The 14,378-nt window shown below is 38.2% G+C and overlaps 1 protein-coding gene across 8 annotated transcripts in view; it reads right to left on the reverse strand.

The window, feature by feature from the left end:
• The window catches only part of ASPH (aspartate beta-hydroxylase), a 225,311-nt gene that overhangs the window by 126,589 nt on the left and 84,344 nt on the right, over positions 1-14,378 (reverse strand). For 5 of the 8 annotated variants that reach the window (XM_023222351.1, XM_023222349.1, XM_023222354.1 and 2 more), the window contains 4 exons: positions 13,902-13,934; positions 8,982-9,017; positions 8,604-8,660; positions 4,979-5,023 (listed from right to left, as the gene is read on the reverse strand). In XM_023222351.1, coding sequence (XP_023078119.1) covers positions 4,979-5,023; positions 8,604-8,660; positions 8,982-9,017; positions 13,902-13,934 — 171 coding nt within the window. The remainder of the gene's footprint in view (positions 1-4,978; positions 5,024-8,603; positions 8,661-8,981; positions 9,018-13,901; positions 13,935-14,378) is intronic. The other 3 variants (XM_023222350.1, XM_023222352.1, XM_023222353.1) reach the window with 3 other exon arrangements.

A 14,378-nucleotide genomic window follows, 5' to 3' on the forward strand; every position in this document is an offset into this window, starting at 1 on the left:
AAGGACATCGGGGAGGCTAACCTCATTCTCCGTCCCACCCCTCTGAAGTGGGGTGAGTTATCTCTCCTTCTGTGTGTTGCTGTGCACAGCTCTGAGAATTAATTGTACTTATTTTACTCCACCATGTACCCACAGGACTGTGAACCAAGCCAGCACAACATTGTCAATCATGTATCTTCACTAGCCAGCACAGAGCCTATCCCACAGCAGCTGCTCAATATATATTTTTGAATAGATGATCAATAACAACAATATATATATAAAGCACTTATGGAATATTAGCTACTAAGAATATAAAGTCAATTCCCCCTTTGCCCCAGACCTCTGGTGATGCTAGCCTAAAACCGGTTATAGGCCTTACTGATCAATGTTAAAAAATGCTGGGTGATGGGGAGACCTGAGTGAAAGTTCTGGATGGATGCAATGGAGTGAAACCATTACCACTGCTAGAATACTCAGCAGTGGGATAAGTTGCAAGTGGCATCTCCATTTTTAAAGAGAGGAGCAGCAGAATTACCCAGAAACCATGATGCTCACATATCTCCATTCTGAAGAACATGATTACACAAAACATAAACTAACTTTTAAAATTCTTTTCTGGCATGGTATAACAGAAAAATAGTTAATAGATTCAGTCATATGACCTAAAGTATTATTTGAGAGGAACTTTTACTCCAATGAGCTTTCACAAGTAATTCCTTCATAAGTCATTCAATTTGGGTTATGTATATTTATGCTGTCATATTGCTACAAATATGCTGTATGATTTCAAGTAAAAATACGAATTTAAGGAGAAAAGTGAAAACCTGCTAATGGATGAGAAATTCCAAAATCAATCTTAAAAGTCTAATATTCAAAATGATTGGCCTGCAATATCAGAAAAATCAAATCTTAAGCTTGAGCTTCCACATGCTTGCCAAGAATCCACCTGTACAGCACTTAAAAATTTATAAATATGCAAGAAAGAAGTCAGGATGAAAACTACTGGACAACTTACTTTTCTACTATACATCATAATTCAACCTTTGACATTCCTGAGGCCTATGTGATGAACTAATGCAGATTAATAGAAAGACGCTGAAGAACATATAACACATCTGATTTTACCACACCAAAACAGCTCTCAAATCTCTCAGCTGTCAGATCTTCATTTATTTAAAATCCTTTGAAAAACGGCAGCTGACAGTGTGGACTCTGGAGCCAGAATGCAAGGATCAATCCCATTTCTACCACTTGTCAGCTCTGTGACCTGGGGAAGGTTACTTGGCCTTGCTGTGCCTCAGTGTTCTCATCTGTAAAATGGAGATAATGGCATATCTACCTCTTGAGGTCTTAGAACTATTAAAGGTCAATCCATGGAACATGCTTAGAAGAGCGCCTACATAATGCTTAATAAACATGAAAGTTCACTGTCCCCTACTTTAGATGGAGGCAATGGTGATAATGCCCCTTGGGATTAGCACATTGATAGCTACATTATTATGAACTTTGATAAGCTATATTAAGACTGTATAACTTAGTCTTAGGATAATCAGGAAAGGCAGATCAATCATCAATTAGGTTCCAAAGGCCAAGAAAAAGTGAACGAATATCCAGCACTTTGCAGAAGTCCTCAATTTGAGTCTTCCACTGAATAAAAGAATTTTAAAGACTGAAAAATGGCAAGGAGGTAGGCCTTACAATTAGTGTTCCTGCAATCAGATGCAAAATTAGACTGAGAAAAAATACCACAAATATAGATTTTTGAAGATTGCGCAAGCGAATAATAAAAACATTGTAATATGAAGTAGGACTAAGTGTAAGACTTAAGATTTATAGAAAATAAGAAAACCAAGTGCAATGATTAAAAATACAGTCACATGTCACGTAGCAATGTTTTCGATAGACCAAATATACAATGGTGGTCCTTTGATAATGAAAATTCCTATTGTCTAGTTGCATCTTAGCTTTCATAACATCCCAGCACAACACATTACTCATGTGTGTGGTGATGCTGGCATAAACAAATCTACTGCACTGCCAGTTGTATTAGAGCATAGCACAATTATGCACAATACATAACACATGACAATGATAATAAAGGACTGTTAATGGTTTTACTCTCCCATGCTTTTATGGTTCTTTTAGACTATATTCTTACTTGTTAAAAAAAAGTTAACTGTAAAACAGCCTCAGGCAGGTCCTTCAGGAGGTATTCCAGAAGAAGTCATTGTTATCATAGGAGATGACAACTCTATGCCTGTTATTACACATGAAGACCTTTCAGTGGGACAAGATGTGGTGGTGGAAGACAGTGATATTGATGATCCTGCAGGCCTAGGCTAATATGTCTGTTTGTGTCTTAGTTTTTAACAAAAAAGTTTAAAAAGTTTTTAAAAAATTGAAAATAAAAATGCTTATAAAATAAGGATATAAAAATATTTTTATATGGCTATATATGTTTGTGTTTTAAACTAATTTTTATCACAAAATCATCAAAAACTTTTTAAAAATTAGGTTTACAAATTTAAAAAAATTACAGTAAATCAAGGTTAATTATTAAAGAAAAATTTTAATAAATTTAGTGTAGCCCAGCATTTATAAAGTCTATGGTAGGGTACAGTAATGTCCTAGGCTTTCACATTCACTCACCACTCACTTGCTGATTCACTCAGAGCAAATTCCAGTCCTGTAAGCTCTACTCATCAAGTGCCCTATACAAGTATATCTTTTTATTTAATCTTCTATACCAATTATTACCATACTTTGTCTACGTTTAGATATGTTTTCATACACAAATATTTACCATTGCATTGTAACTGCCTACGGTATTCAGTACAGTAACATGCTGTACAGGTTTGTAGTTTAGAAGCAATATGCTATATCATATAGCCTATATGTATATGTAGTAGGCTACTCTATGATGTTCATACATGGACAAAATCGCCTAACGACACATTCTCAGTCTGTATCCCTGTCATTAAGCAACACATGACTGTATTGCTGACTCTCAGCCTTACATCCTCTACTGGCAGGGTCAAACTACCACAATGCAGTGGATCATTCAAATGTTTATGATACCAAGTTATAGGTTACAACTTCTCCATGAGGTCTTTCAGAATGTAGCTTCTCTTGATCTTGTTTGGAGGGTCTAGCAGGGAAGCACAGCTACCCATATACCCTTCACTGAAGACAGGACCTCCTCTATCGGGGATGGTCGTCCTCTTCAACTGAGCATGCAGCTTTGGGAGGGACGCACATGGAGTGGAGAGGGAGGAAGGGGACACCTGCCTGGCCAGTCAGATCAGCCGAATCGATGGCCCTCACATCCATCACAGAGGTAGATCTTGGTCTACCTCTAAGATCAGGCTAATTAATTACTAAACAATAGTCACAGTCACCACTTACTGGGAGCTTATTATAGGTCAGGAACTATGCACATTAATCAAATCTTCATTTGTATGTGCTTTGGTTCTTAAAAATCTAAAAAAAGCACCTTATTCCATCACCTCAGACACTTGGTGTTTCATATTTACATTCCAAATAAACTATTGGGTTTATAAAATGTTAAAAGTACAGAAATTTTTGGTCTGAAAAATATTATCTTTCATATCTTCACAAAAATTAGATCACTATTTTAAAATATGAACTATAACTAGAAATATATTAATGTTATAGAAACATTATTTTTAGGAATATAAAATAATTTTCTGTTAAGGCATGGAATAGTCATCAAAATGCTAATTCTGTAACTGGTCCTGCCTTTTTGATAGGAACAGGGTACTCTGTGAAGCATTATTCAAAAATGAAAAGGAAACCAGCAGAAGGACATACATATCAGCTGCCCTTGCCATGTCCAAGTATTTTAAACACAGATACACACTGCCTAGTAGTCATCATGTAAAAGGTCAATTTCTCCATGGACTGCTTTTCTCATTTATATTATAATACTAATAATTCCATTCTCTTAATCAAATATTTGTTTCTACAGATAATTATTATTATGCACATGACAGGAAAATTATCAAAACCTAAGGCATCCCATATAAAACTAAATATATTCTTTGATTATTTTATCCTTTTTTTATTATTAAAGAAAGAAAATTGAAATTTAGCATTTAATAAATTTTGGCAGGCACAATTATTTCTACCAAAATCAGTAATAGGAATGCACATCACTGCTACAAAATTCATGTTAAAATGGAGAAAATATAAGTAAAGGTTGAACAAATAAATATGACACAAAAATAAAATGCAGAAATGAGAAGAAATACACTTGGGAAAGAGGGAGGATTTTCCAAATCCTCTTCGATAGAACATTCTTTCCCACTGTGAGAATAGGAGGTTTATAAACTCACTTCTCTTCGCAGGTATAGTTTATGTCATCTCTAAAATGCAATTGAAAGCATAGGCTTTGGTGGAAATGCTGTTCCCATTCTTTATACTAACTGGTGACAAGAGGGGTCAGGTGGAGGAAGGTAGGAAAAAACAGGGAAAAGTGTGCAATGTAGTGAACTAAAAGGAAACACCCTGGGGCACTGACAAGCACTGGGCAGCCTGGACTGTCACAAAGCACTAACTAAACATGCTCTCAGGAGAGATGGGGAATGGGGAGGAAGAGGAGTAATGTCACAATTTACACACTATTCAACTTTCATGCTAAGGCAATTCTGATTCCACATCCTCCATCAAATAGTCTGTCAATCAAAGAGGAAAACAAAAAAACTCTTACTACTACCACCGTCTATAATGGCAAAATCATATGATCATTAACGTTCCTCAAATTCTAGCTCAGCGAATATGTACTGCACAGAATCTGATGTGTATTTTCCATTACTTTGGTTAAACTGATAAAAACATAGAAAAATTTTAAATTAAGGTATAGTTAATCTCTCTCAAAATTTTTATGCTTCGTAGATTCATTATAAAGCTGCTGGTAATATTAACAGGATATATAAGAATAACAAAAGAGGAAAATACAACACCCAAAATGTCATACCTGGTAGTACTTCCTGTTGTTCTTCCACAGGAGAAATGCTTACTTCTAAAATAGATAATAAATTTATAATCTGTTACATATTGCTGATCAGTGTTTAAAATATGAATTGCCAGATTTAAGTAATGATGATACTTTTCATAGACTTTTTAAAAAATTCAATTGAAATCATAATAAAAACATTAGGCTTTTATACCCTCACAATAAAGAACGATCAGCTACAACTTAGCAAAATGTTGTGTATTTCTCAACGGTTCAGCATAGTAGGTTTTATAGTACCTGCCTGACTAACCTCAAACTCCACTGTCTAGCAAAGGAGCTATGGACTAAAACCTAAGCTTTCCCCACAATTTTGCATCAGATTTGATAACAGAGCTGTGGAAAGACACTTGGTTGCTTCAACCCAGTTACAACTAAAGAGACAGTGGATGTCCCCACCCAGTGATTTAAAGATATAGTGATCTGATTTGCTCTATGAAATTACACCACATATTAATATCTTCAAACCTAGCAACCCATTTAACATTACCTTAACCTGGAGATAAGATTATATCAACATTCCTTTTGGTCCTTAAGAATTGTTAACAATCGGGCCAGGCACGGTGGTTCACACCTATAATCCCACCACTTTGGGAGGCTGAGGCGGGCTGATTACCTGAGGTCGGGAGTTTGAGACCAGCCTGACCAATATGGAGAAACCCCATCTCTACTAAAAATAAAAAATTAGCTGGGCATGGTGGCACATGCCTGAAACCCCAGCTACTCGGGAGGCTGAGGCAGGAGAATCACTTGAACCCGGGAGGTGGAGGTTGTGGTGAGCTGAGATCATGCCATTGCACTCCAGCCTGGGCAACAAGAGCTAAACTCTGTCTCCAAAAAAAAAAAAAAAATTGTTAACAATCTTTGGCCAAAAGAAAGATTTTTTTAACAGCATTTTTCTAAAACACAAAATATTTATGGAGCTATTTTAATAATTTTTCTTCTTGCATTAATTTGCTTCTAATTATAAAAATGACACATGCTCAAAACAGAATATTTGGGAATATTTTACATAAAAATAATTGAAAACAGCAACAAAAATCACACCCATTCCCACTAACCACTGTTAGTGTCTGGCAATACTTCTTTCTTATAATGGCAGTGCAGTGACCACTGAATAGCTATGTTGTGACTGGTTTTTAATAGGTTTGCCTGTTTATTTTGTTCTTAATTATTTGGAGACATATTAACACTTTATCAATAGAACAGAATGTATTAGGTTGGTGCAAAAGTAACAACAAAACCAATACCTTCTATTAATAATTTTCTTCTCTATAACTGGCCCCATCATCTAAAAGTTACTTAAACCAAAAAAAGGCCCCCTTTATTCCTCATCTTTGCTTCACAGCCATCAGGCAAGTCAATTAATTTTAATTCTAAAATATATCTCAAGTTCAACACTTTCCCCTCCATTCCCGCTGCCATGATCTTATTTTAGGCTACCACAATCACTTCCTTGGATTAGTACAAAATATTTTCCTAACAGGGTGTTTTGCTCTGCTTTCATTCTTGCACCATTCAATCTAGTGAAAGTAATTCACTTTCACATCTAAAACAAAAATCAGATTATGCTATATCTTAATAATTTTCATAATTCACACTGTGCCTAGAATATAATCCAAAAAACCTTGGTAGGCCTTGCAAGGTCCTGACTGATCTGTACCTATCTCTTTATTGCTCAAGCCAGTTTGAATTTGGTTTTCTATCTTCTGCAACTGAAAGTAACTTTACTGACACAGATGGAGAATAACAGAAGGGTTTAAACACAGGGCTGATACAATGAGAGCTATACTTTTGGACAGATCATCCTAATAGCATGTGAAAGATGGATTTGAAGGGGACAAGAACAGAGTCAAGATGTCTAGCTAGCAGACTACTGCTATTATCTAGGAAGATGAGAAAGGGCCAAGCCAGACAAAGGGCTGCACAAGAGCTAAGGAGAAAAAAATGGATTTGAGAAATGTTTAGGGAGTCTATTAACATGTCTTGGGATTAGCTATAGAGACAGACAGAAAGGAGGACTCAAAAATGAGTTCCAAGTTTCTGGTCTGGGAATCCAAGTATATATTGATACAACCGGCTGAGAGAAGAGGAGACAGGGAAAACGAGGTTGGTTGGTGTGAGAGATGAGCTCCCCTCACTGCCCACTCAGGCACTGCAGGAGCCCAGCATAGAAGATGCAGGGTGGGCGGCAGGTGCATAGCTGGGCGCCCCACTGCCCAGGACAGGAAACTCTCTTAGCAGCCTCTGCTACATCCTCTATCAACATATTAAAATACTGAAAAGTCTTAGGAAAAAAATATTTCTAAACCAAGAAAGGTAGGGTCAAATTGCATATTTCTTTTCTATAAACCATATGTGGGGTAGGTTGAAGAAAGTTCTTCCCAGAGATTATGGGTTTCTATCTTCTGCTTCTTACCAAATAAACACATAGACTCAGCAATATTCTTCAGAACATTAATATCCCTCATAGAGAACTGAATAACAAAAGGTGAGAAAAAATCTCAACTCAATCCAGCCTTGCTACACAGAGATGGATCCTGCCTTTACACAAAGGCCCACAGTGCTTGTACAGGGGTCTCTTGCAGCAGCTAAGTGTACACAGAGAGCAATTTTAGCCTTCCCCATTCCCTTATACCTATCTCCCCCCATTTCAGTCAACTGCACCATTCCATTTTCCATTCTGCCTAACCAAGCTCAAAAGCAGTAACATTTAATCTGAAAGGTGACAATTAGCTGCTCCTAAATAAATTTTAAGAGTAATTTTATGAGCAAAATTCTCCTTGTTACATGCTCCTCCTGGCAACTTATGGTTGTTAAAGCAGACACTCCTATTTCCTCACACCTTCACACCCCCATGCAGAGTCACCCACACATCCCAGTCCTGGACCGAATGTCCCCTTGGTCACTTATAGCTATGAAACCTAGGGCTAGTCAGTCACCTGACCTCATTCCAGCTTCAGGTCTTCATTTGCAAAATAAGTACAAAGATCTCTGCCCTCCCTGTTTCTCAGTGTCTACTACGAGGAGCAACTGAAATAATACATGTGAAATAACTCTGTAAACTGCTAAGAACTAATTTAAATATGAGTTCTATTGAAGCGCCACTGTTTAATACATGCAATTATTTTTGTTTTTCAGAAACCATCCCTTCAGTTCTCTGCCACGAAAAAAAAAAAATATATATATATATATAGTTTTGTTTTCCCAGCTGAGTCATGACATAAAGACCCATCTTTCAACCCATCTCTGTCCATAGCTACGCCCTTCTCACCAGCTCACCCCTCAGGGGTGGTAACCTGCTGCTACTCAGGGTAGCCCTCCACACCCTCAGTTGTTTGCTGTTACAGTAGCCTGTTTCTATCACTATCATTGTACTTCTCGTAATCCTTAATTCCTTTATTTATTATCTGTTTGGCCACTGGAATGCCAGCCCCAGTGAAAACAGGACTCTGTCTTTTCTTCCCTCTTGTACTCCTAGCTCCTGAGCACTGTACAGACAGCAAGCAGGAAATGTTCAATAAATAATTGAATAAACAAACATAATTCTCATATGGAAGGTAAAACCATTTCCATAAATTTAACTTACCTTCTACAATTACCTGTGAATCTTCTACAGGAATATCCTCAGGAGGAACAGTTACTTCTAAAATAGATAATAAAATCAGAATCCATTACATGTTGCCAACCAGTGACACATCTTACATTCACTCTCCTTCACTCAGATTCCTAAATTAACTCGCGTCCACCCAGATTGCTAAATTTGACTCTTTTTAAACTGAGTCTTCTGATGGAGAGTATTTATACTAGAATATTAACTTCAATTTTGATACTCAATTATTTTCTTACTGACTTGAAAATGTCTTGTATTTTTTCTACACTGATTCTTTGTTCCACAAGTAAGAGTTTTAACAAAATACAGGGAAAGCTGACTTGCAGAAAATATCTGCTTATAGAAAAAACTTACCTGTGATTTCTATCCTTTCTGGAGGTTCATATACTACTAAAAAAAAAAAAAAAAAAAAGAAACAAAATCCCGTAACTTTCATTGTAACACAAAAACTGACAACATGCTTCAAGGGTGGAGACAATGCCTTATGTATCTTTGAACCTGCAAGGTTTAGTCACTGGGAAACAGTCGACTAGAGAGTAGGATGGAGAAGAGTTTGGTCTAGGGTAAAACAGGCTTGGATTCTAATTCCAGGGCAGTTACTTACTACCTGTTTAAAATTTTCTTCGCGTCTGTGGTGGAGGTTTTGAATTAGCTGAAACTGTACCCTGGGAATCAACTGGATCCTGGTGTGCATGGGCAGATTCCCTGCTTTTGTTTAGGAAACAATTCTCAGACCTCTAACCTGGGGCCAAATGCCTCTGCCGCCAGCCCCTGAGAATAAAGTGTTCCCCACCCTAATCAGGTTGTGCTGCCCTTGCCTCCCTCATTTGCTGGCACAAGGCTCAGTGCTTCTTCTCTGCTCTGCTGTAAAGAAGTCTCATCTCCACACAGGCCTCTCCAGGGCCCCATGGGTCATAGCTTCCTCAGTCAACCTGATCTTCCAAAATACCTCCAATTTTCTGGCACACTACAAGCAAACATCCTTCTTTTTCCCAGCATGGTTATAAGTTTATTCTTTCTTATTCATTTAATAAAGAAAAATTATTGAGCACCTACTACCTTTCAGACATTCTCAGTATTGAGGTACAGTAGGGAACAATGTTTCATAGATGATTTTGTCCTTTTGGTGCATTTGAAAGATGAAGGAGCAGTGAATGTGTGCTTACTCTGTCTCCCTGAGCAGTGTCAGCATTTAAACATGCTCAAGCCTCTAAGGACTTAAAAAAGCAATGCCACTTTTTCTTAAGCTTGCTTCCCCTCACCCTCTCTTTCTTCCATTGAACAATCTAATTTCTTCAGAGTCATTTATAGCTCATGGCTCATCTCTTCCTCTCCCTCCTCAACTCACTTCCGCCTGTCTTCAGACCCTGACCCCATCCCTGAAAAGGTTCCTGCTGAGACCCCCACTCCAGTGCCTCATTTGATCTGACAGACACTCGCCAGCCCTCATTATAATTTTAGCGACACCATTCTTCTCCAAACACCGCTGCCCTGGACTTCAGGGTGACCATACTCTCCCCTTTGGTCTTTCGTTTCTCCCTCCCAATCTTCTTTTTCACTTCATCTTTTTCTTAGCAGTCCCTAAAGGCTGGTTTTCTTCAAAGTCCAACCACAGAACCACCTCATGTCTCCCTCCGTCTGCTCTCCTTAAGGGATCTCAGAGCTTGGTCCTGATAGCCACGTAACTACTCTGATGGTTCCCACACTCACAATCACAAAGTAGACTTCTCTTCTGAGAGTCAAACACCACCAAATGGCTCATTTGGGTCTCTCCTCTTGGATGCCTCAAAGAAATCTCACTATCACCACGTAAACAAATGGACTCACGAGCCCCTGCCCCATCCTTGTCTCTGGTCTCTCCCACATTAGGAAAAGAGCGCTCCTGACACCAGGCTGCAGTAAGTGGAAGAGTGTATGTGGCTCCTGGCACCTTGTTGTCTCCCCCCAGCTACATCCACGCATCAAGACCTGCCAATTTTACCTTCTAAGCATTTCTCAACTTTGCCCACTCCCCTTCTCCATCATTGCCACCACACTGGTTTAAATGATCATCTCTGTCCTATCCATCCACTGAAACAGTTCCAGCTAAGGCCACCCGTTGAGGTCACTGCAGCGCCAGATCAGCGCAGGTTTTCAGCACTCATCTCACACGGTTCTCAGCAGCACAGGGCACCACTGAACATCCCTTTCTTGAAAATCATCTCCTTTGGTTCCTTATCAGGCAGAGAGAGATGTGACGCAGGGAAAGACCCAATTTGGATGATTACAGCTCACTTAACTCTTCTCCCTATATTGACTCTTGTCTCTCCAGTCTGTTACATGCCAGACCAATCAATCTTTTCAAAATGCAGATCTGACTTGGCAGTGCTCAAAGGTGAAGATGAAAATCCTTGACCTCACTCACAGGCACCCTCTGAACCCAGCCCATTTCACCACCTCAGCCTTACTCTTGCAAGTTGACGTCAGAGACCTCATAAGACTCTCCAGTCACCTTTCCCCTTGCTTTGTAAATTGTTCTCACCTTCAGCTCAAACTTCAGGAAGGCCCTGCCTCATCCACAAACTAGGTAAGGTCTCTTTATTATATATTCTTGTTACCACTGTACTTGTTCTTCCCAGCACTTATCACGACTGGAAATGAAAACTACATTGAAATTGCTTAATTTCTACTCCCCCGCTAAAATATAAGATCCATGAAAACAGGAATCATGTGTGTTCTTTACCAGAACTGCTTCAGTGTCCTATGTTTTGGACAGAAGACACTAAACAGTGTATGAATAAATAATTACATGGTAAAGCCATACTGTCACATCCCAGGTTTGTCCAATGTAAACATGATGATTCCTAGGTTATCTTTGATGTAGAAGCTGGTTCCTGCTATAGTTCTATCAAAGTGTATGTTATGGGGTTTGGGAGTTTCATACAGAATATATTCTATTCTCCCACTGAAATGTGGTTTTGTTTTCACCCTACTTATAGCTTCACTTATGTGTCAGTTACTTGGTTTCCCTACTCTGATTCCTGAATTTTCACAAAGGTATTGTTTTAGCATATAGTGAATAATACTCTGTTCAATTAGATCTATTTGTTTGAAACAGTTTATGTTCTATATAGCAAAGAAATCCAAAGTAGCTTACCAAATCATGTCGATCCCTTAGGTTATATTTACTGCCTTTTGTTAACATTTTAAATTATATTTATTATGATAATCTGCCCTATGAAAATATGTAACATTTTTCATGGTATCTAATTTTATACTTCTTATGAGTTTGACTTTAAATTCCTCTAGATTTAGAAACTGCATTTCAAACATGTTCTTTATAGTGTGTGTGTATATATATACACACACACACACACACACATATATATATATTTAATTTTTTTTTTTTGAGATGGAGTCTCGCTCTGTCGCCCAGGCTGGAGTACAGTGGTGCATTCTCAGCTCACTGCAACCTCCGCCTCCTGGGTTCACGCCACTCTCCTTCTTCAGCTTCCCGAGTAGGGCTGGGACTACAGGCATCCGCCACCACGCTCGGCCAATTTTTTGTATTTTTAGTAGAGATGAGGTTTCACCGTATTAACCAGGATGGTCTCAATCTCCTGAACTCATGATCCACCCACCTCGGCCTCCCAAAGTGCTGGGATTACAGGCGTGAGCCACCGCGCCCGGCTTCTTTGTAGTGTATTTTTAAAAACATTATAATGATTGGTAGAAATGAGGAAAATATCTCAAATCCCATCATTACATGCAACTTGTATTTATAAATTCCTATTGTCTCCTTAAAATTCAAGATTGGAAAGAAAATCTAAGTGTAATCTCAAGACCGAATTATTCCCCCACCTTCCCTCAGCCCCAAATCTTCCTGTGAACACATCAGGTCCAAATTCTTTACCTTTTCAGAAATATTATCAGTACCTAAAGACACAACCTAGGATTTTTCCCATGGTGTCACTCATATCCCATTAGAAACAGCCACTACAGATGATGAACTTGGTAGGGTCTCAAATCTTAAATCATCATATAAATATGACTCATATTTATAAACACTCCTAATTTTCTTCAACTGTGACTCATTATCTATCATGACACTGTAAAATCCTTGAAAGTAGGGACCTTATGTTACTCATATATGAATTCTAAGCCCTAAAACCATCTAGAACATAGAAAGTCCTCCATATCCGCCAACTCAATTACGATGTATTTCTTCATCTTTCTTGCTTTACACATAAAGTGATATCCAATTGACTTCTCTCTTTCTACATAATCATCTTAGAGGATAATGGAATAAAGAGGATATATTATTGGCTCTATTATTTCTTAGTCATACATTCCTGGGCAGCTTATTTATAATGTCAGAACCTTATTTTTCTCCTTTGGGAAGCAGAGAAAATAAAATCTATTTCATGGAGTTCAACACAATAGTCCATGCAATGCTTGGACACAAGAGGAGGGAGGTACAGGCCTAAACTGAATCAGATACTGCTGGTGCGCAAATTTGCCAGAACTGTTTTCTCCATACTGCCTTTAAGCCTGGAACCCAGTGCTTCTTAACATTCCCCAAGGAGACAATCAGTCATCTTTGAGAGTGGGATTAATCTGTAGAAGCAGCTAGAGCAATTAAACTCTGGCTGAAGTAGTTGTTCATGCATATTTTAGTCAAAAGAGAGACAACTATAAAGTACTGAGATTGGTTTTCTTGAATGACTATAAGTGCCTCCTAAGGCAACTTGTACAGAGTTTAAGAAATTATTTAGGCAATGGCAGAGGCAGTGGAATGGGTAAACAGTCTCCCCAAGTGAATTCTTTGAACACTACCATTCATCTGGATGTTTTAAGTTGCAATGTTTATAGTTTAAAGTATAATGTTCCACATCTTATAGTCAAACTATACGTATATTTTAAAACAAGTAGGTGGCTTAAGGTTAGAAAGCATTTGCAGGCTGGGCGCGGTGGCTCATGCCTGTAATCCTAGCACTTTGGGAGGCCGAGGCGGGAAGATCACCTGAGGTTGGGCGTTCGAGGCAAGTCTGACCAACATGGAGAAATCTCATCTCTACTAAAAATACAAAATTAGCCAGGCGTCGTGGCACATGCCTGTAATCCCAGCTACTCAGGAGGCTCAGGCAGGAGAATCACTTGAACCCAGGAAGCGGAGGCTGTAGTGGGCCAAGACTGTGCCACTGTACGGCAGCCTGGGCAACAAGAGCGAAACTCCATCTCAAAAAATAAAAATAAAAAAATAAAAAAAGATAATAAAAGAAAGCATTTGCAAACCTTGTTCCTCATAGACTTGGTATGTTACGTCATCTGCAAAAAAAAAAAAAAGAGAGAATAAAAGCAAAATAAGTATTAACTGAGTCATTCTATACACCTGTTCAGTTAAAACAAACAAAAAACTACTTAGTCATAAACACAGAACTGTATTCCTTCAAATATTAATGTCTGCACAGTCAGTAATAAATGCCTCTGTCCAAAAGCAACTAAACAGCAGGTAAATTATTTTCATTAAACTTTCTCAAATTGGCACAGAAGAATTTGATACACAAAAACAGCATTAAAATTTGACATCCTGTTTTGTTATGGAGGGGTTAGTTGATGAGGTGAAATATTAAAGCCTAATATTCTTATAAGAGTCTAACTTTGTTATACAACAAAATGTCATGAATTAGATGCTGAAATTACTTCTTTGATGCCTTTAAAAGAAAAATCGCCATGTAAACACAGCATGTGACTGAAAAATCTACGGTAATA

The sequence above is a fragment of the Piliocolobus tephrosceles genome, chromosome 7, assembly GCF_002776525.5.
Source record: "Piliocolobus tephrosceles isolate RC106 chromosome 7, ASM277652v3, whole genome shotgun sequence".
NCBI lineage: Eukaryota > Metazoa > Chordata > Mammalia > Primates > Cercopithecidae > Piliocolobus > Piliocolobus tephrosceles.